Source organism: Phyllostomus hastatus, unplaced genomic scaffold, assembly GCF_019186645.2.
Source record: "Phyllostomus hastatus isolate PE091 unplaced genomic scaffold, TTU_PhHast_1.1 phas_scaffold_12, whole genome shotgun sequence".
NCBI classification, from domain to species: Eukaryota; Metazoa; Chordata; class Mammalia; order Chiroptera; family Phyllostomidae; genus Phyllostomus; species Phyllostomus hastatus.
The window spans coordinates 2,337,741-2,360,543 of record NW_025334007.1 but is presented as its reverse complement, the minus strand read 5'-3'; the positions used below and the strand labels follow the sequence as shown (position 1 = coordinate 2,360,543).

At 41.3% G+C, this 22,803-nt stretch overlaps 1 protein-coding gene across 4 annotated transcripts in view; it reads right to left on the bottom strand.

Annotated features, from left to right (window-relative positions):
- Positions 1–22,803, bottom strand: part of DMD (dystrophin) — a 1,939,942-nt gene that overhangs the window by 665,243 nt on the left and 1,251,896 nt on the right. For all 4 annotated transcript variants that reach the window (XM_045855895.1, XM_045855896.1, XM_045855898.1 and 1 more), the window contains one exon: positions 11,808–11,909. In XM_045855895.1, coding sequence (XP_045711851.1) covers positions 11,808–11,909 — 102 coding nt within the window. The remainder of the gene's footprint in view (positions 1–11,807; positions 11,910–22,803) is intronic.

Here is a 22,803-nt window from a genome sequence, read left to right as displayed (position 1 = left end):
AAACAAGGGTGACTTGAACACAAGCACTGCGTTACTGTGAAAGCAAGTCCGATGAGCAGTGGCTACCAAGCGACTAACAGGTAGTGAGTGCGTACAGCACGGACTCACTGGACAAAGGGGTGACTCACTTCCCAGGCTCGATACAGCAGGAAGGTGTGAGATTTCCTCACGTCACACTCAGAGCAGCACACGATTTAAACCTTATGAATTGTTTATGTCTGAGACTTTTTATTTCATATTTCCGGATCATGGCTGCCCACGGGTAACTGAAACTGTCAAAAGCAAAGCCAGGGCTAGGGGGGGACCCCTGTACTTACTGCCGGTAGAACGCGGGCAGAGTATCTGCTGGTTCTGGGCTGAGGCTTTCCCAGTGCATGGGGGTAGGGGTGATTAATGCTAATGCCCTGGGACAGGGGCGCTCACTCCCTGAGCTCATCAGGGTCACCTGGAGGCCTTGGTAAACCAGTGACAGCCGGGCCCAGCTCCGGAGTTCTAGATTCAGTAGGTTTGGGGGCGGAGCCCAAGAATCGGCATTTCTAAGAATTTTCCAGCTGATGCTGATGCTGACCACCCAAGCCCAAAGTCAAAGGTACCCGTTATCCTTAATGAGTTACCCAAGCATCTACCATGCACTAGATAGGCACCGTCCTTGACAAAAATAAAATAGGCCCTCAGATCATATTCTATAGGGCTCAGTTCTACTGAGGAACGCCACTTGAGAAAAAGCTGACAGGGGAATAAATGCTAAAAGTTCATCACTCCCCAATTTAACTGTTATCTGTGCTTTTGGGGTTATTTCTGCCTATTGCATCTAACATCACGTCAAATAGGGGTGGGTAAAATTCTCCCCAGAGGGCATGTTGTTAAACATTTACGATCACATCAATGACTGTAACTGTTTTTATTTATTAAAACATAAGCTTTCAATAAAAAAAGCAAACCAAAAAATGCCTCTGATCAGCGAGGGAAACTACCATCAAAAATTGTGACATGTGTAAGACATTTATCCATTCTGACATCAGAGCTAAACACTGAGAATTAAATACTATAAAAAGCTAGTGAAGTAATTTTATTTGGTCTCTTGATTCTGCAGCAAATTTGCAGTGACTTCCCAAGGACAAATATTAAGAGCAAGTAAATAGCACTGATGCTGATAACAAAAGGTAGTAATAGATAATAGAGAAGACAATAAACGTGAAAGGAGATTACTAGAAAATGTAGGGATCTTGGTCATTTATTGAAGGGATAACTAACTAGAACATATGGTCAAGTCTCATCATGCACTATTTAACTTATATGTATATGGGCTGAGAGAAAAAGGAGAGGGCAGAGGAAGGGGGAGGGAGAGGGGGAGGAAGGGAGGGAGGGAAGGGGAGGGAGAGGGAGGGAAGGAGAGGGAAGGAGGGGGAAGGAGGGGGAGGGGGGGAGGGAGGGAGGGAAGGAGGGAGAGAGAGGGAGGGAGAGAGAGAGGCAGTGAGAGAGGGAGAGAGGGAGAGAGGGAGAGAGGGAGAGAGGGAGAGAGCGGGAGAGAGGGAGGGAGGGAGGGAGAGAGGGAGGGAGGGAGGGAGGGAGGGAGGGAAGGAGGGAGGGAGGGAGGGAGGGAGGGAGGGAGGGAGGGAAATCTGCCTACAATTCTACTAAGTAAGCATATGGCCCCAGAGGGAGTGGGTGGAGAGAGACTGGAGTTTGCTGTCCCTACAGTTGGCTAAGGTCCCACTTCTCACAATGCAAGCATCTCATTGCACTGGGTTTTATTCCACTATTTAAAGACACACATTTAGCCTACAATGTGGCTTCTAGAAGCAAATTCACTACTTCATCCGGGTCTCAACTGAAGAAACAGTGAACTGGATTGAACTTCATATTCCATGTGCATCATTTTGTAACAAAACACAACAATAATGCTGATAATGAAGCCCCTTAGAATGAAGAAATGCTGAAATTACACTGTGTCTTCGAATGAGAAGTCCCGGATTTCAATCATAGCTCATTACTGGTTGCGTGATCACTGGCAAATCAGACAGATCACTTGGAGTTCTCATCCTTGAAACACAGATATAACACTACCACCTAACTCATAGCTTTGCTGGAGAAACTAAATGAGATATTTTTATGTGAAAAGAACTCTGTGAACTCTAAAGTACTATAAAATTGTTGCTTAGTCATTATGCACTGCTTAATGAAGCACATCAGAAGACTGTCAGGAAAGGTGTTCACGAACATAGCTAAAATGAAAATGTTTCAATTCTTTTTTTTTTATCCTCACCCAAGGACAAGGTTATTGCCTTCAGAGAGAGGGAAAGGGAGGTAGAGAGAAGAGGAGAGAAACATCAATGCAAGATGCAAGAGAGAAACATTGATCTGGTTGCCTCTCAAATGGGCCCTGACCGTACTCTGACTGGGGACCAAACCGCAGCAACCTAGGCGTGCGCTCTGACCGGGAATCGAACCTGCAACCTTTCACTTTGCGGGATGGTGTGCCAACCAACTTAGCCGCACTGACCAGGATAAAAATATTTCAATTCTGAAAGGACTACATTTGGGTTATCCTGAAAATAACATGTTTATATATTTAATTTTCTTTTATTAATTGCATAAATTGTGAACATTCCATCCATTTATTTAAATGTTATCTTGGCCACTGCTATTTCCAGATAGGTAAATGGAGTGTTACTATAATTTTAAAAATAGAGATTTTACAGTAGGTAGGTGGTACCCTGAATGCACCGCAAACACCTGAGGATACCTCGAAGTGTCAAAAATGCAATAAGCTTGGAAATGCATACCCATCTTTCATAATTCTTAGCAAATAACATCACACAAAATGGCTATGGATTTTGATTCTGGTGGCTGCAAAAATAGTCTTGCTACTTCAAGTTTCTGGTATACTTCACAGTTGAAATTGATTAGTTATGTATTATGAAAGGCCTTTTCTGTTTGGTTTGGTTTTGCCTTTTGATCCTCTGGTATGAGTCTGTATTTTCTATCCTCACATCTTTTCTGTGAGGCTGCGAGGTTCTTTCGGGTGGCAGACAGGTTTGGCTGGAGGAGCGCGTGCGGCATTCTTCACGCAATAAACTTGCAGCAGTGCTTAATACAAATCTGTAAAGGGTAATGATTCGCCAATCATGGCAATAATCTTTAACCAAATTGAAAGGAACCAAACATATGTCTAAATTCCAACATCTTCAAACATACGATCAGTGGGAGAAGAGTTATCAAGTGCTATTCTTGATCAGATTTCCAAACTTTTAAAACTTTGAATCTGATTTTATTTATATGTGGTATCTAATAAAACAGACAAATGAACAAAACAGAACTGTACTCAGAGGGACAGAGAACAGACTGATGGTTTCCAGAGGGGAGGGGTTTGGAGTGAAACAGACATGGGGATGTAAAGTACAGCCTAGGGAATACAGTCAAAATAGTTACAAAATTGTCACAGGGATGTAAGTGAAAAAACAGCCACGGGGAGTGTTTTATAATCCGTATGCTAAGGTACAGCCTAGGGAATCTAGCCAATAATATTCTAATAACTATATACGGTGTCACATGGGTACTGGACTTATCGGGGTGATCACCCTCTGTGTTATATAAATGTCTAATCACTATGTTGTGTACCTGGAGCGAATGTAATATTGTATGTGAACTGTAACTGAAAAATAAAGAAAATATTTTTTAAAAAGCATCTGCAACACATTTAAATATAGGGAAAGATCCCTTGGATTATGTTAAGTACATGGTAGATCTCGGCCTTTCCTCACAAGAACTCAAACTCAACAATCCAAGTGGATTCATATTTTACCCAAAGGGAGAATGAATGTATGAGATCACTGTGGAAAATTTATTTTTTATTTTCTAAAAGATTTTATTTATTTATGTTTAGAAAGAGGAGAATGGAGAGAGAAAAAAAGGGAGAGAAACATCGATGTGAGAGAGATACATGGATGTGTTGCCTCCTGCATGCACCCAACCGGGGACTAGACCTGCAGCCCAAGCATGTGCCTGACTGGGAATCGAACCCGTGTCCTCTTGCTTTGCAGGATGATATCCAGCCAACTGAGCTATACCAGTGAAGGTGAGATCTTTTTTTTTTTTTTAATGTCAAACTTAGTTTCATGACAGGGGGCTTCTGCAGCAGAGCATTATTTTCTGTCATACATAATTTGTTTGGAAACAGCCATTAAATGTTAAGACAATTATATCAAACAATTCTGCTTCCCAATTCTATTATAATATGCCATGTGAGCCTTTCCTTGGGATTGTTGACATATTCTGTATTTCAGGATAAAACCCCCTATTTTTGCTACTGTAAAAGGGTGACCATTCCTTGCAACTAAAGGAACTGTGCCTAAAACTCAACTGAAATTCAAATATTTTCATTCAAGAGGAAAAGTGATCCAAACTTACAGAGAAGAGGAGCTCCCCGGAGAAAGATTCCATGAATAGTGAGTGGTCAAGCCTATTAGCCAAATCCAACCGAAATGTATCTCTTGCATTATTAACATTCTCATTGAAGGAGGATTCATTGGAAACTCAAATGGTATTAACATCCTCAGAAACATGTCCCATGCCCTAAACTCGTGTAGACTCTTTGCAATACTCAACAGAGTTCTGAGAACTTAGTGGTTGCTTGATAAGCACTTCTGACTGATTAAAAAAAAAGAGTAGAAATTACAAGAAATATTTCTGAATGTAGCTTTCCTTTCTAATTTAAAACATGTTTTTAAACTCCATTTGTGTTTGAGCTCTTTCAAAATTTAAAATCTTATATTTTTCTCTTGTATCAATGTTTGGCATGCTATTAATATCTGTCACGTGGATAAATGAGTCCACCTATGGCTGTACATACACAGACATATATGTGAACGTTGTCATTGAGACATCTATGTCTCTATGTCTGTTTCTATACATACAATTAATGCAACTGAAGACCAGAACTGAAATTCCATTTTTAAAATGATTTTATTTATGTATTTTTAGAGAGGGGAAGGGAGGGAGAGGCACATCAGTGTGTGGTTGCCTCTTGCGTGCCCCCTACTGGGGACCTGGCCCACAATCCAGGCATGTGCCCTGACTGGGAATCAAACTGGTGACCCTTTGGTTTGCAGGCCAGCACTCAGTCTACTGAGCTACACCAGCCAGGGATGAAATTCCAATTTTTAAAATGCTTGCTCAGTTCCAGCATGAGCTACTGAGTGAGTCTAACTTGAGATTTTACCCCCAGATATTTCCTCAGAAATGTATCGGCTCCTATTAGAGCTTTATAATGTCTTTTGTGTCTCAACCATTTTATTTTAAACAACAAACTTTCAGAAACAGTTTAAAAAGAAAACAACAGTAAGTTATTCTGATGGGGCGATAAATAATAAATACTTTTAAAAAAACATGAAAAGATGATCTCTCCTAATATTTTGTGAACGGGCGGTGAGGTTGGGGGTAAAAATGGCCGTTCTGGTAAGTGGCAGCTAGCTAAGTGATGGTCCCAAATGACCCTAAAAGACAGTCACAGAGACGAAACTAGGCAGACGTAGGGCTGTCCCAGGGCCATGTTTGGACTGAGATAAAGTCAAGGCCACCACAAAAATCACTAATATGAGGTACCTCGACTTTAACAGGGACACCGCTGCCCTGCTTTGATCCCCTCACCTTCTGTATAAATGAAGGCACGCAGCCACCCACACTGACTTTGTTGGCTGACAGCACCTAATGCAGACAAGGCTCCCGCTTCCTTAGTTCATCCCTCCCATCTGCCAGCCAGCCAGATCCGGTGCTCGGCTCTTTCCGATGCCCTCTTAACTGAGATGCCCCACCGTCCTTCTGGAGAGCTTTCTCCCTTGCTTCAGCAAGCTAAATGATCCTTTTGGATTATATGTGTGTTCCTCACAGTCTTTGGACAGAGATCTTGAACAGCATCATACGGGGACTCGGTGCCACATTGCAAATAACTTTGCAAGACAGTGACCCTCAGAATTCTGGACTATACCTATGAATAGTGTTAGAACTCGCCTCATTAAACACAGATGTGGCAAAAGCAATATTTCGAACTAGTGTGTTGTTTTATAAAATGGGAGATTTCAAAAATGTGAGATTTCTAATCAGTGTGTTGTTTTTTACAATGTGAGATTTCTATTCCATTAAGAAATTAAATATAATTAGACATTTGGCAGTCTCATCCATATTCCTAATTGTTTACATCTCCAAGTGGCCCAAAAATCTATTATAAATTTTACCTCTGCCGTGGGAACGTGAGGGCTCTGTTTATATGCAAGCATACAGGATTAGCGTTGATCCAACCACTCCCAGTCGAAGATTCTTTCCTCAGTTGTAAAGCTAGCTTGTATTTCTCTTTTCCAAAAATGAAATTCTGCTCCTCATGTGTTAATAAATTATAAATTCTGTCTAATATTTACTCTCTTTCTATATATCTCCTCCCAACTTTTTCCATTACCACTGACATGGAAATTGTGCTCACCAAATGAGTTGATGAAAATGGACCTGTTCATTTCCGGGGTGGGGCAGATTTATGTCTGTCGTGTCTCTCTTGCTTTCTGATGTTAGAAGATATAAGCGGCACCAGGTACATGAGTTTATATGCCTGATAGATGATTTATACAATCCAAATACAATCATAATTCTAATATTTAATTGGGCAACACTTTGACCAATAGATAGCACTGGACCTGTTATACTATATAAAAATCTTCCAGACAGCCCTGGCTGGTGTGGCTCAATGGATTGAGCGCCAGCCTGCAAATCAAAGGGCCTCCGGTTCGATTCCCGGTCAGGGCACATGCCTGGGTTGCAGGCCAAATCCCCAGGAGCAGGCACATGAGAGGCAACCACACATTGATGTTTCTCTCCCTCTCTTTCTCCTTTGTGTACAAATAAATAAATAAAATCTTTAAAAAATCTTCAGACATACTTCTGTTGTGAGTAATATATTAAAAATTACCAGCCCCACTCCCCCTGCAAAAAAAAAAAGACCTAAGGATGTTATTAGAAATGTTTAGATGTTGCTTGCTGCTGGCAGAACAAATTCGTTGGGAGAAAAAAAAACAAACCAGTTTAATCTAGTTAATTAACAACAAAACAGCTGGGAAAATGAAACATCCCTGGTTGTGATTGACTATAATTGAAAATGACTGACGATGCTGTCAGTTTGCAGCTTCTATCGGAGGCAACGATGCCTGGAAGGTTCTAACTGCTCTCTTGACCATTTGTCTATAGCAATTACTTTGTGTTTCAGGTTGGGGTGGAACCCTTTGGCCAAATACAGGAGGATCTGAACATCTTACTTTTTCTATTACATTTCAAAAGAATTCAAGAGCAGCAATGAAATATATTAGTGGATTCATGTTAGCAATATTTTTGTAATCATCTAAAAAGTTAGCAAAGCACACCAGTTGATTTCACCTTATCACTTCAGCAAGTAACCATGACATTTGAAAGTTCATTAATGCTCTCAGTTCTAATAGATACTAGTATTTTGAAATACTTTGATCTGTTCAAAATTTAACAGAAATAGTAGTGTCCCAAGTTAAAGAATGAGTATGTAGAGAAGAAAATGTCATCTAAGTGTTTAAGGTCGAAAGAGCGTTAAAGAAAACAATTTTAAAAATCAAGAACAAGGGGCTTTTTTTTTTTGTATTTGTCAGTATCGTTGCTACTGTGTCAATTGTGTTTGTTGCTTTTTAACTGCTAAACTGGGTGCTACTGAGGACCTAGTCATTGATTTGTAGAAAATGAAACATATTAAAATGATTTCATCAATAGCACTATTGTAAGACACTATTACCAAAGGCACAACTTAAGTGAAATGTGAAACACTTTAACTTATTCAAGAAGTTTTCAACAATTTTTGATGTTAAGATGAAGGAATGATTTACAAATCAGATGAGATAAAATTGTGTGTATATGTGAGGGAGAGGGGGAGAGAGGAGGGGGGAGAGAGGAGGGGGAAGAGAGGAGGGGGAAGAGTGGAGGAGGGGAGAAGGGAAGAGAGAAGGAGGGAGGGGAGGGGAAGGAGGGGAGGGGGAGAGGGGGAGGGGGAAGGAGGGGAGGGGAAGGAGGGGGGAGGGAGGGAGGGGAGGGGAAGGATGGAAAGAGGGGGAAGGATAGCAAAACAAAGAAACTTCTATCTTCAATCACACTATTCTAGGATTTTACCATCTTTGAAAATTAAAAAAATCTTAGATAAGTTGATGAAGTGGAAAAAAAAAAAACAACTAAACATAGATGAGCCCGGCTCTCGAGTAGGAGTCAGCCTGGGAGGCGAGAGTAGGAGCTGCACAGACAGGCTGTCTGCTGTAGAACACGGGGGTGCCAATAGACAGTTAATTTCCTAAGCAACAGAGTCCTCCTCTGACGTGTCCTTAATTAAAACGTCTGCAAGCAGAGGACATATAATTATCCATTTAAATACTCAATCTTATGCATATACCATGCAGGGTTTTCACTGTCCTTTTTAAGAATATCACTTTCTTCTTCATAATTATTATAGTTCCTAAATGTACCTACTCCCCCATCCTCTCCCCCACCCCCTGCAAGAAACCAAACTTCTTTCATGAAAATGTTCCACAGGCTACTGGGGCCCTTTTTCTTTCTATTAAGGGGTAAGAACCCGGACAGTTAGGGGAAAAGGCATTAGGAACAGCATAATTAAAAAATTTTGATACAGCAAAATGAAGTTGAAAACAGGCCTTGTTTATGTACTAACAGAGCAATGGACAACTCTTCAGAAAAATCATTTATAACTTTAAAAAGAAGTTATTGGTCCTGGCTGGTGTGGCTCAGTGGATTGAGTGCCAGCCTGCAAACCAAAGGGTTGCCGGTTCGATTCCCCATCAGGGCACATGCCTGGGTTGCGGGCCAGGTCCCCAGTAGGTGGCGCTCAAGATGCAACCACACATTGATGTTTCTCTCCTTCTCTTTCTTCCTCCTTTCCCCTCTGCAAAAATAAATAAAATAAAATAAAATAAAATAAAATAAAATAAAATAGTTTTGATCGGTGCAGATTTAAATAGTCCCTTGCAGCCTTGTATTGCTGGGCTCCATGTTCTGAACTATGAAGTCATTTTTGAGCCTCTAGTGTTTCTTGCTACCACAACCCCCAGGTAATTTTCAGGCGGTTTCAAGGCCATGGCTTAGAGCAAAGGTTGCACGTGAATCAACTATTTCTCTACACCTCCAGCATCAATCTTGCCCGTTTATCACTATCAGCCTGATATGTTTAATCTTCTCCAAACCTAAGGGATAATGGTAGAACAGGAATGAGTTTTACTTAAATTCTGCTTCTCCCAAATGAGCTGACTTGAGAGGACATGGGAAGGAGAAAAGGAGGAAAGAAAGAAAAGAGAAAAGAAAGAGAGGGGAGGAAGGGAGGAAGGAAGGGGAATTCTGACTTTGCGAAATGGTTTTAAGGTATATGAAATAGAGGGAAAGTTAACAGCTCACTGCGCTTTCTCTGATTTTGGAAACATAATTCCCTTTTTCCACTGTTAATGCAGCAGCTGTGGTAAGTTAGGATCAACTGCTTGGATTGTTTACATGCACTGAAGACAAAATAAGCCAGTCAGGCAAAGACAAATAGCATATGATTTCACTCATAAGTGCAATCTACTACAAAAATAAAGTAACAAACAAAATAGAAACAGCTCATAGTACACAGAACAGACTGACAGCTGTCAGAAGGGAGGGGGCGGGGAGGGGACAAGGCAAAAAAAATGAAAGGACTAAGCAAAACAAAAAGAAAGAAAGAAAAGCTCATAGACACAGACAACAATCTGGTGATGACCAGGGGGGAAGTGGGGGTGGGGGAGGCAGGAGAGGGTAAAGGGGGATGAATGGTGATGGAAGGAGACTTGACCTGGGGTGGTGAACACACAGTACAGCGTACAGATGATGTGATGTGGGATTGTGCACCTGAAACCTATATAATTTTGTTAACCAATGTTGCCCCAATAAATTCAATAAAAGCTAAAAATAAAATTAAATAAATGTCTCACTGACTTTCCATTAAGACTTTCCCCTGCTTTTTGTTTTTTTGTTTTTAAATAAAGGCACAAAAGGAGAAGCCAATTTAAATACACATTTGTAATCTGTAACGATTCTACCAAAACCCACATAACATCTTTGTGGATCAAACAAGAATAGGCAGAGCTGACTACAAAAAGAGCCCATGTTTCTGCTCCGGTGCCTGCTATGGGAGTCAGTCTGTTCACTGAGAAAGGCGGCTGCTAGCAGACTGGCTCAGCTTACAGCGTCAGCAGAAACCCTCACATCGGCTGCTTTCAGTCCCTTCTCCAGGTCTCTCATCTAAATATGGACCACACATTGTTAGTTCCTGGAAATTGTCACACCAGGCCTGGCTGGTATGGCTCAGTGGACTGAGCACCAGCCTCTGAACCAAAGGGTCGCCTGTTCGAATCCCACTCAGGACACATGGCTGGGTTGCAGGCCAGGTCCTCAGTAGGGGGTGCACAAGAGGTAACCACATATTAATGTTTCTCTCCCCCTCTTTCTCTCTCCCTTCCCCTTTCTCTAAAAATAAAGAAATAAAATATTTAAAAAAGAAGAAGAAATGATCACACCGGGCTTGGGACTGGATGCAAATTGTTATTATTCTTTCAGATGTTGGGAGGGAGGCAATGTCTTCCTCCACAAATGCCTATTGATCTATCTACAGAAACAGGGGCTCTTCAGCACCTGGCATTCGGACATCCCGTTGAGGCTAAAACTCCAACTTTACCTAAAGAAAAGCCCTTGGTAAATGGTAAGGAAAACAATGTTCTAGAAATGAAGCTGGGGCCTAGTGTAAGCGGCGACCTTCGAGGCAGAGTCCAAGTCATGGTAATGTAGTTTGCAAGGACGAACTAGTCCTGTATAATGGGGTTATTGACCTGCACTGTCTCAGAGCAGGCTTAAACACGAGTGTGAGGCTCCCTAAATCTCGGCCTGCAACATTAGCTGGAGAAACCAGGGCTGATCAATAAAATGGACGCCATTACAGGCCTGCGGGAACCTTCATCAGCACGGGAGCCATTACCATTTGGGTGAGATACACGAAATAAGGTAGCCTGTGCCTCACATCTATCTATCGCTGACTGGGCTGTCCTTCGCAAATGGAAACCACCACTCGGCTATTTCTGAAAACTGAGCTGGCTTTCCATCCCGCCTCTCATGCAACAGCCCGTGAAGACACATGTCCTAGACTTCAAAATGCACACGGGGAAAGGAGAGAGGCAGAAAGCTTTCTCCCAGGCCAGCTTTCTCACCAAAGAGAGGAGCCAGTACATGACATTTCACTAAAAAAGTCTTGGCCCAATAAAGTACTGAAGCCTGAATGCCGATTCCTCTTTCATAAGAAAGAACAACAGAAGAAAGCAAAGGTCACAGACCATATTATGATTCTGTACAGCTGTTGGAGACAGGCCGTCTGATGCAGGAGCTTGATTTGAATTAAGGCAAACAATATGAAAAGCATCAAGGCTGGCGAGCAAAGCAATAAAGCCTCAAAGAATTTAATCTACCTTGAAGGCGGGACTACTTTCTGTATTGATGGCAGCACACTGGGATAGCAGTGACTCCTTCCATGCAATGACTAGTTAATAGCCTTAAGATCACAATATATAAATAGGCTATGTTGATCAGAAAGACAGCTCTGCCTCTGCTATTGCGGTCTGGCCGATATTTCTTTACAAGTTATTTCATCGATTATAAATAGAGCACGCCAGTGGCCAATGCACAATGGGAGAAGAATCGCCCATTATGAGATAAGGGATATCGCTAGAGGGTTGCTTCATTACCTTCACAGGCTGAGTGGCTGGTTTTTCCTTGTACAAATGCTGCCCTTTGGACAAAATCCCTTCCACATCCGGCTGTTTCGCCTGAACTGCTACTTCGGTTTCCTGGAGAAAAGAACACATACAGTGCGGATTAACTTCACAGTTAGCGAGAAAATCACTAAATGTAACTGTACCCTTAGAGACTCAACAGGTATTGCAGATCGATGTCTGCACAGACGCAGGGGCGCAAAGAGGAGCCTCAACTGCAAAGAAATAGAGGTCTTAGTGAAACACACTCAAGTTTTAGAAATGTATCCAAAATCTCCTTACATTAGAATATAATACTACCATAGAGGAAGAGACCTCTTTTTGTCAAAAGAGTAAAATGCAATAATTAAAAGTATGATTTATAAATAGGATCAATACGGATAAATACTATTGCTCGTGCCAATCATCTCAGTAATCCTAATGCTCATTCTGGTTTACAAAGTTCTCGGTTTAACAGAATTCCCTTTGGGGCTTGGGATCCGACATTCTGTTTTGAAATAGAAACCAAATGATTCTTTCGACATCACTGTCAAAATTATGAAGTTTCTTTCCAAAGAGGAAACACTTCAAGTACAGTACCAAAGTTTATTGATTATTAAGCAGTTGAATGGAAGAAACCTTCTGAGAAGTGGTTAAATCATTTTAAGAAACTTGTTTGCTTTTCCTTAGTCTGGAGAAGACAGAAGTATGACAACAACAACAAAAAAACCAAACCCCTCTCTAGATGTACGACTATAAGCGCTTTGTTACTGGCTTCTGTCTAGCTCTCTTGAAGAGAGAACAAAGGAAATGTGCATAAATTGTGGCCGAAGCAAGTGAAGTTGAATATTACAGAAGAGTTTCTGGATGGAACACTTGTTAAACACCAGGATGGAGCATCGATTAATCAATGTCAGGCATCAGTCAGGGCTCAGGCTACCTTCCCCCGATAGCAGCTCCTGATTAAGCCTTATCTCTTCCTCCCTCTCCCACCCTGTAGCCTCCTGGCACTGCTGCGTGGACGGTGTCTTGAGGCCCCTGTTTCCTTTACATATCGGTCCGTGCCTCTTCTCTCAGCTCATCAGAGCTGGGCATCCTCTGAACGCAAGTTACTGTAATCTTATATGACATGGCTGCACATCTTGCAACTTCTGGGTGCTCAGCCCACGCTCTTAAGACCGATTATTTCTTCAGCTCTGATTATAATAAACACCAGTGGGAGGTAGGTGCCTTGGTTAAAAAGTGTCCACAGCATGAAGACTGACTCTGTGTGTTAATGGGTACATGCGCAACACACACACACATGCACAGGCACCACCTTTAGGGACAATAATAATGGAAGAAATGAAGTTAAAAGTGTTAATTCATTCTCTAGAATAAAAAATTCTTAACCCCGGCTGGCGTAGCTCAGTGGATTGAGTGCAGGCTGCAAACCAAAGTGTCGCAGGTTCAATTCCCAGTCAGGGTACATGCCTGGGTTGCAGGCCATGACCCCCAGCAACCGCACATTGATGTTTCTCTCTCTCTCTATCTCCCTCCCTTCCCCCTCTAAAAATAAATAAATAAAATCTTTAAAAATATTCTAAAAGCGATTTTTAAAAAGATTTTATTTATTTATTTTCAGAGCGAGAAGAAGGGAGGGAGAGAGAGAGGGACAGAAATATCAATGTGCTGGTGCCTCTCCAGCACCCCCTACTGGGGACCTGGCCCATAATCCAGGCATGTGCCCTGACTGGGAATTGAACCAGCGACCCTTTCGTTCACAGGCTGGCATTCAATCCACTGAGCCACACCAGCCATGGCATAAAAGTGATTTTTAAAAATTTTGCATAATTGTAAGAAGGTTGAGTTCAGAGTGTACTCTGTGAGGGTTGAATATTTCTTCCTTTCTTTAAAATTGTAAATTTTATATCTGTAGAAAATGACCACAAATCGTCAATAATTTTACCAGTGCTTCTTGTATGCAGTGAAATGGTTGACACTAACACCTTTCTCTCCCTGCCCCTGTTCTTCAAGTGCAGATGAACAGTTCCAAACATCAGAAAGGATTGATGCTACTATTTGCAAGGCACCGGTAAATAGGCAGGGTTAGGAGACTGCATTTGATATTACAAGGAATTCTTTTAGGAAATGAACATAGAAATCTTAGTTGGAGGCATTTTCATTTGCAAATGAACAGAAATGGCAACAAAGCGGACGTTAGGGCAGCCCGGATATGACTGAGAGCTGGGAGTTCTAAGCAGGTGCTTGCCAGGTGGACTGAGAAAAAGGTGGCATGCCACGGGGAATGTCCGTGTTTTGCACCTGCAGGAAGTAAAATATTTCTCCGGGCTATCAAATTAGCCCTAGATTTAGTCCTTGGATGAATGAGCTTTGCAAAGTCACATCATGCCCCTTTATAGAAATGCTTCCTGTCAGCATGTGCTTTCATCACTACAATTGCCAGCTCTTCATTGTTCAATGAAATAACGAAGAGGTTAAGTACCCGGATGAGATTTACAGCTGGTCCTACAGAAATAGAGCAATGAGTGAGAGAAAGCATGTCCATCTCTAAGGTATTTGTGGTTCCTTCTCCTTAGCACTTCTTGGAGAACTAGATCTCTAATTACATGCACCTTTGAAAAATCACTTTAGAGAGACCATTTGGAAGATAGATTTCTCCAATGGACCTCACTACATTTATTCACAGTTTGAATTTATTAGTTGAAAAATAGGTCAGCTATTCAGGGTCAAATTTTGCTTGAAGGGTCAGCTGTAGTGCAATATATCCATTAAATTCCCTCAAATATTCTCGGGCATAGTTTTCTTAACTTACTGTGAGAAAAATACCTTACAAAAAGCAGACAATTATCCACAAAAGATGGAAGTGTACACAAAGTAAATTACTAGTTTTCCATAGCCATCTATGCGATTAACACTTGACATGGAAAATCAAAAAGCGAAACAAAACCAACCAGCCAACCACCCCAAACCCCTGAGCTGACCTGCACGACTGTGCAAAGATAGGAAAATACCACACTCCCTAGCTGTGCTGAAAATGCCAACGCATTGCTAAAATGACATTAACTGCTGCAGTAATATGAACGGGGTCTCGAAAAGTCTGCTTTGTGATGAACATTGCGTGTGTCATACATTTTCCCCTCATACTTACGCTCCTATAGAAAGGGTGTCATCTGATTTTACAGATGCCGAAACTGTGGTATATTGAGTCAACTTGCCCAAGGCCACCTAGCCGGTGAATGGCAGAGTTGCGATTACAACCGGGAAGTAAGCCACCACTATATTCTTACTCTGCTGTGTATAGTGCGTATGTGGGCATGTGCTACACCTGGTGGCCATATTTTTTCATGTGTTAATTTTTCTCCTCCTCTTTAATGCCAGTACATTCTGCAACATCCTTCCAGGGTGTCGTTGGGAGAAAACATTGTATCTTCCCACAGAAAAGGAAAGAAATTCTTACATAGCCTTGAAAATGTTCCATGGGTGCCTTTGAGTGGGTTTATGATTGCCAAACGGATGACATGTGGGTCAGAGAACTGGGCTGAGTAAACCTTTTGTTTCACAAAGGACCTCACATCTTTATATGATTCAAGATAAGGGAGAGGCAGTCGCCACTACAATGGAAACGTAGCTAATTACAGTGGCCGGTTTTTGTAAGTAGAAAGTATTTGACCTCAAAGAATTTTCAGACCAGAAAGTCTTTGTGGGATTTCAACCAAAAAAAAAAATCTCACTTCTAATAACAGAACATTTCCATGCAGGTATTTTATCCCTGCCTTATTGTTACTATACCCCTGGCACTGTAAGCGTATGTATGCACCAGGAGGTAAGACCCTTATAATATCTGACTAGAGTTTTATTTTCACCATAGTACAATATTGACAGTTTACTACCAGCACATGCATATGTTTAAGAAGATGATTTTTTATTAATTATGTAATAGGGAATAAGCCTTCATTAACACTCACTAGCAGCATATCAGGGTGTATTTTTAAATTCAGCCCTGAGAGGTTTTTGAAATGCAGTAACTCTCTAAGCACCTTCAGGGCTGCTTATTTCTTATTAAACAGCATCACTAACATTGGGAAGTGGATAGTCTGACGGGCAGTGAAGCAATGGCTACTGATGACAAAACACTAAACAACACCTTAGAGGGTAAAAGTAATAATTCACATGCATATTAATATATACTTGTATTTTTTGAGAATTGCTTCCTTGAATATCATCTTTGTAATTCAACATTAAGCTGATTGTGTATGTGTTTTACTAGAAAGTTTATGTTCCTAATGACCTTTGCCTTGTTTTTTTCTCATTTTAAATTTATTTACATTGCTATCATTTCACCTATTGTTAAATATATGAATATATATGTATGTGAGTGTGTAGATATACATCTATATCACAAAATAAAGAGGATATGAACAGCCTTTGCTTGTATGCTCCCACATTCATTCATTCATTTATTCCTTTGACAAACATTTATTGAGTGTTTACTGCATTTCAAAATTTTGGCTAGGAACTGCGAATACTACTAGGCATAAGGTAACCCCTTCTGAAGGCTACGAACGATCACATATTAAACTTCGAGTACAGCGGGTATGACCAGCAGCAAAGGGTAATGTAAAGTGGGCCCAGAGAAGGAATGAATCAGTTCTGTGTTCGAAGGACAAGTGGGTAGGTACAGACCTCGTGCGGGAGGGAGGGATGAGCTAAGGCTTGGAACAGAAGCAGCTCATGCACCTGGTTGAAAATGGGACAGATGATGGCAGGAATTGCAAGAGTGACTCTGAATTATGTAAGACAGGAACCAGAGGCAGCACGGAGAGCCCATGTCGGGAAGTGGGAAGAAAGGGTGCAAGAGTAGAAGGCAGGAACCGGAGTGAAAAGGCATCTTTTACAAGTATAGCAACCTCAGGACCTTAGCGGAGAAGCCAGAGAAAGTTTTTAAGCAAGGGAATGGCAGTGTCTATTCTAATTGATATTCTAAAAATGGACACACACACACACACACACACACATCAACTTACGAATAGAAGAATAGAGAGCTAGAAATGATTCGTACTAATGCATGGCTTCCCACTCCTCTCTCAATGAGATGTGTGGGCATGCTGCTACTGAAAATCAACAAAATTCAAGATAAAAATGACAACTTTTTCATTAACAAACTAAGTGCTCATGGACTAACTTTACTTAGCTGTAAAGAGTATTTCCTACCATTTGTGGCTAGTTTGTCAATAACCACAATCCATAGTTTTTCTATCAAATCTAAGACATCACGGGCTGTAAGGACTGCTACTATTTTATGAACTGCTAAGGAAGTTTGTTTTTTAAAGCAATTAGACTTTGTAGATGCTGTATTGCAGGACATATATCAACTTTAGAGATGCTGAAATGCCAAAAAAAATGCATTTTCAAATCAATTAGATTGTAAGATGTTTGTGAATGCTGTGATTTGTTAGTTCATCATTTTTCACAGGCTCTGTGAACATATCTGTCCTGTGGGTGAATACAGTTTCCTCACCATCAACCTTGGGCTTGAGCATGTGCCTCACTCTTTATCAACAAACTGTGGGCAGAAGTGACTATATGACATCTCTGAGCTGGGTCTTCAAGGGCAATTCAAGATTTGCTAGTATGTCTACTTCCTGTCTTCTGCCACGAGAGAATGGTGTACTGTGTAGAAATTGCTTTTTTAGTCCGGGTTCTGGAACAAGACATTTGGGGCAGATCCACAGTGTAGAATGAGAACACTTGAACCTGACTCATAGTATGGAGAAAGTTGCAGCTGATCTGCATGAGTGGATAATATCTGCTTGTTATTATAAATCCACAGGGATTTGGGGACTGTTTGTTACTGCAGCAACAGCTGACAATTACAGTGTTACAGTACAACAAACAAACAATCAATGAAAAAAAAAACACCTTTCTGGGATGACAAAAAACAAAGTAAGCCTTTCAAACCAATGTGCCCTGGTCACATCTATTGACTGCACATCTCTCATTCCCCATACAAACTGTTGGCTAAGAAGGGTAGCAAGAAACGAGAAATGCAATGGAATCAATACCGTGTTAGAGCCTGGCTTCTCTGCCCTGGATTGTCAAGAGGACTCTGACAAATGAAGGCTGATGGATGGAAAAACACAACATTGTGCAGTTCAGTTTCTTTCTCTCTCTTCACACTGGCTGTTTTTCTTTTTTTTTTTTTTTTTTGAAATCTACAATTAGGCTTGCTAGGCCACAGCAACGCAGCCCTCTTTCACTGTAACTGCACCCTGTTAAGTACATGCCAAGCTGACTGATGAAGAATGACAGGTTCTCTCTTTCTAGTCTGAGCTAATCAAGGGCATCCCACCAAAGGGAGGTTCTTTTCCCCTGACCCAGAGATGTATGGATTTCAAAAAATAAAACAAAACAAAATCTGTCCAGATATACAAAGTATAATGCAGTATTGATTTTTAAAGTGGCAAGTGTTATGAAACCAAGAAGATATCATCTACCAAGGTACATACTTAAAATCTTCAAGGCCAATGAAAGAGTGGACATAGGCATGCTCATCAAGTACTGAGACTGATGCCTTCTCTTATAAGCCCCCTACTTGTACAGAAGGCGTTTCAAAGTCTTATTGGCAGAATTCTTTTCACAAACTATATCTTGCTCCCTTGACCACCCCAACATCTTAATTCACTCAGTAAATATTTACTGAACACCTATTATGTTCTAAACACTATTTCGGTGCTGGATACATAACTGTGAATAAAACAGACACAAATGTTTCTGTTCTTGTGATGCTTATACTCTAATGGAGACAATGGGCAATAAGAAGGAAATTATGATATATCGGAGGATGGGATGTGTTAAAGAGGGGAAAAATCATCAGGCGGGGATAGAAGACATAGGTGTGGGGTGTGAGAAGGCGGGAGGTGGACATCTGACAAAGAACTGAGAGGCTCGCTGAGAAGGTGGCATTCAAATAAAGACTAGGAGGGAGTGAGGGAATGAATGAAGCAGCTACTTCAGGGAAGAACAAGCCGTGCAGAAGAAGTAGCAAGTGCAAAGGCCCTGGGGCAGGAGTGTGTCTTGCATATTCAATTTAGAAAAAATAAGAAAGCCAGGACGAGTGGAGCCTAGTGAGCAAGGGGAGAGTAGCAAGAAACAAACCAGAGAGGTTGGGGAGGGTAGGTCGTGAAAGGCAACTGTGTGAGGTCTCTGGCCATTACTGAGTACGACTGAGAACCAGAAGAAAGTTTGCAGCAGAGGAGCGCTGTGAGCTGACTTATTTTCTAATAGCTCACTCTGGCTGATGGGTTAAGGTCAGGCTAAAGAAATGTAAAGAACGGATAGCAGTTATAAGCAGATTCCCAAGGGGGTTAGTTAAATTTGCATTGCTTGGAGGGAGGTACTGGTTTCTGTTAAACCTAATGCATTTACTCTCAAAATCTTTATACAGAGTAAATTTCTAATCTGGTTTAAAAGCAACACAGGACATTGCTTTAAGAAGAGTCATTCATATATTGGCTGATGTGGCTCAGTTGGTTGGAACATTGTCCCATAAGCTGAATGAAGGGTAGCGGGTTCAATCCCCAGTCAGGGTGCATGCTTGGGTTACAGGTTTCAAAGTCTCTACAGTGTTCAATCCCCAGCCTGGGCACATGAGAGAGGCAACCAATTGATGTTACTCTCTCACATTGATGCCTTCCTCTCTCTCTCTCATCAATGAGCATGTCCTCAGGTGAGGATTTAAAAATAAAAAAAAGAAGAGTCATTTATAGAAACTGGTGCTTCCCAGGTTTTACAACATTCCCAAGTCTTAGTGGTGAGGAGTGTGGGCTCCCGAGCCTGGTTATCTAGTTCTTTCATGACTTGATTACTTGCAGCAGAAATCACATGGTCCATAAATTCTAAAATACATTCTAGAACCTTTGTTCTCTGGCCCTTTACGGAAAAAGCTAGTCAACTGCCGGTCTAGAAAAATGTTTGGGATTGTGGTTCTGAAAACCTTCAGGTACACAGAGAAACTACTCAGGCACTTATTTTTATAGCTGAAACATGAGAAACCTATTTTGCCTTTTACCTCCTTACACAGACTGAGAGAGACAGTCTAACAGCTTAGTTATACTGTAGAGCAGAGCTCAACAAGGATTTTCTGTAAGGGGCCACACAGTAAAGATTTAGGCTTCGTGGGCCCTATGCTTCCCATTGTATCTGAATTCCTCCATTGGTGCATGGATGCAAAACATAAACAAACGATCATGGTTGTGTTTCAATAACATCTTATTCACAAAAGCAGGCGGCAGATAGAATTTGGCCTGTGGACTGCAGTTTGCTGACCCCTGCTTTATTGTATTACAGTGTTGTCGGAAGTCACCAGATAGGCAATATGAACGTCCAGGTTCCAGGCTTATTAATTCACCAGTTGGGGCAAGTCACTTAAAGGCTGTGAATTTCAGTATCCTTAATTAAGAAATGAGTGAAAATGACAGATATGATTGTGGATAAAGGGTTCACAGCTTATTTTGCCTCTCTGCATGAGAATTTGACCTTCAAAGATACTTCTGGCTATCTTCTCCCTGGAAACCTGAGTTGAAATGTCGAAATGTCCAATGTGTTGGTACACACCATTGCTTTGGCATAAAAAAAGGAGGCGGACTGGTAAATTACAGCTGGTTTAGGAGTTCTATGGATGAACCACAAATGTCTAGTGGAAAGCTGTCATTTTTGGGGGACGCTCTGAGTATAGTAGCTCTTGTAACTGAGCACGTACCTTTCACAGATGCTGGAAATTCTACTTATAAGACATTGATTGATTTGGGGGGCACAAGGCACTTCTAGGCCAGGGCTGACCCAGACCAGAGCTCTGTGTGAGTCTCCTTCCTTTGCACCTGAGCTGTCATCTGGGAGCGAACAGATGCTGTGAAGAGAACAGCGCTAGGGTGGTGCTGTGAGTGGTTGTAGAGACTGCTTTTGAATCGCCCCTTCCTGGGAAGCTGTGTTTCTGCCCCTGTATCTTTCTAAGTGAAATGGAAGCCGAATGTGGTTAATGGTAGGCTTGTTCACTTGCACCTAAGTGAAGAAGACCCACCAGTGGGCTTTACAATCGCGATGTGTAAGGCCCACATTGTGTTTCCCCAGATTAACTGCTGTGAAGCTGGACCACATTTTATAAACGATGGTGTGTCAGAGCCTAATTGGCAGCACTTTTTTCTTAGCGGCAGATAAAATAATGATGCATATTCTAATCAATGATATCTTAGAAACCATGAAATATGCTATGTGACCAGGATATTCACAGTAGGTAAGGATAAAATAAGTTTGTAAATGCAAAGGGAATACTAAGCGCTACCATTTATTGAGAACTTACTAAGTATAAACATCCTGCTATGCTTACATAAATTTTAGTTAATCTTACTCAATTTCCACTTAAGAGCCTTTTGGCGGATGTTATTATCATTTTTCAGATTGAAAAAAAAAACCCCAAAAACTACAGTCATGAGAGATTAGGGAGCTTGCCTAAGACATGAGATAAGTGGTGGATGTGAGATTTGAACCCTGGTCTGTCTGATGTATGTCTTAAATACTTAATTACTACACTACAGGTTCTATGGATTTGCTTAAGTATGATACATAGAAACAATCGGATTTTATTAGATGAATTACAGACCTTGGAACCAGAACAAACTGGTTTTGATAACATGTAAGTTTAGCTTAAATCAGGGGTTTTCGGCCTCAGAACTACAGACATTCTGGTCTGGATGTTTAGCATAAGGGCTTTCTGTGTGGCAGGATGCTCTGCAGCGTCCCTGGTCACTGGTCACAAGCTGCCAGCAGCACCTCCTCCGCCCTCAGGTGTGACAATCAAAAATATCTCCAGACACTTGACAAGTCACCTGGAGAATAACAACACCCCTGGGTGAGAACCCCTGAATTACTGAATATATGAACAAATGAAAGAATGTCTGTCTTCTCATGGTCTGTATCAGCACTGTCCATGAAATAGTGTAATTGAATAAAATAGATACTTTTCTATCCTTTTTTAATGGATAGAGCATAGTTTGCAATGCCATCTGTTTATATGCCCCCCCCGCCCCCGCCCAGATGCACAACTTTGCACACTATGACTCTTAAAACTACATTTGAAGCCCTGGCTGGTGTAGCTCAGTGGATTGAGTGTGGGCTGCAAACCAAAGTGTCGCAGGTTCGATTCCCAGTCAGGGCACATGCCTGGGTTGCAGGCCACGGCCCCCAGCAACTGCATATTGAAGTTTCTCTCTCTCTTTCTCCCTCCCTTCCCTCTCTAAAAATAAATAAATAGCCCTGGCTGGCGTAGCTCAGTGGATTGAGCACGGGCTGTGAACCAGGCATCGCAGGTTCGATTCCCAGTTAGGGCACATGCCTAGGTTGCAGGCCACGACCCCCAGCAACTGCATATTGAAGTTTCTCTCTCTCTCTCTCTCTCTCTCTCTCTCTCTTTCTCTCTCTTCCTCCCTCCCTTCCCTATCTAAAAATAAATAAATAAAATCTTTAAAAAAATAAATAAATAAAATCTTTAAAAAAAGAAAAACCCAAAACAAAACTACATTTGAATGTGGTTCTGATGGAATCTAACTGTGGCACGTTTTAGTTTCTGGCTGAGTCATTCCTAATGCAAATACCCCAAGGGGGTTAAGGAATACAGGGAAGTCTATGGACTAGAGAGGCATGGACAATAGAAAAGTAATTTTGCTGTGTCACTGAAGAAATCTTTTTCTTGCTTTGCACACTCCTCTTGGCCAGTGCTATTTCCATTATTTTAGACCAATATGGCATGGCTTTCATTCATTACCCATGAGGTAACTAAACAGAAGTCTTGATGTCTTGATAGAGTGTATTGAGCAATGTAAGTATTATGAAAACATTAGCAGTTTCTTTTTAAAACATAAAACAGCAGTTAGAGTAATTTTCATTAAAAGCAAAGAAAAAAGCTTTTTCTTTCAATTTTGGCTTCGTGATTGAC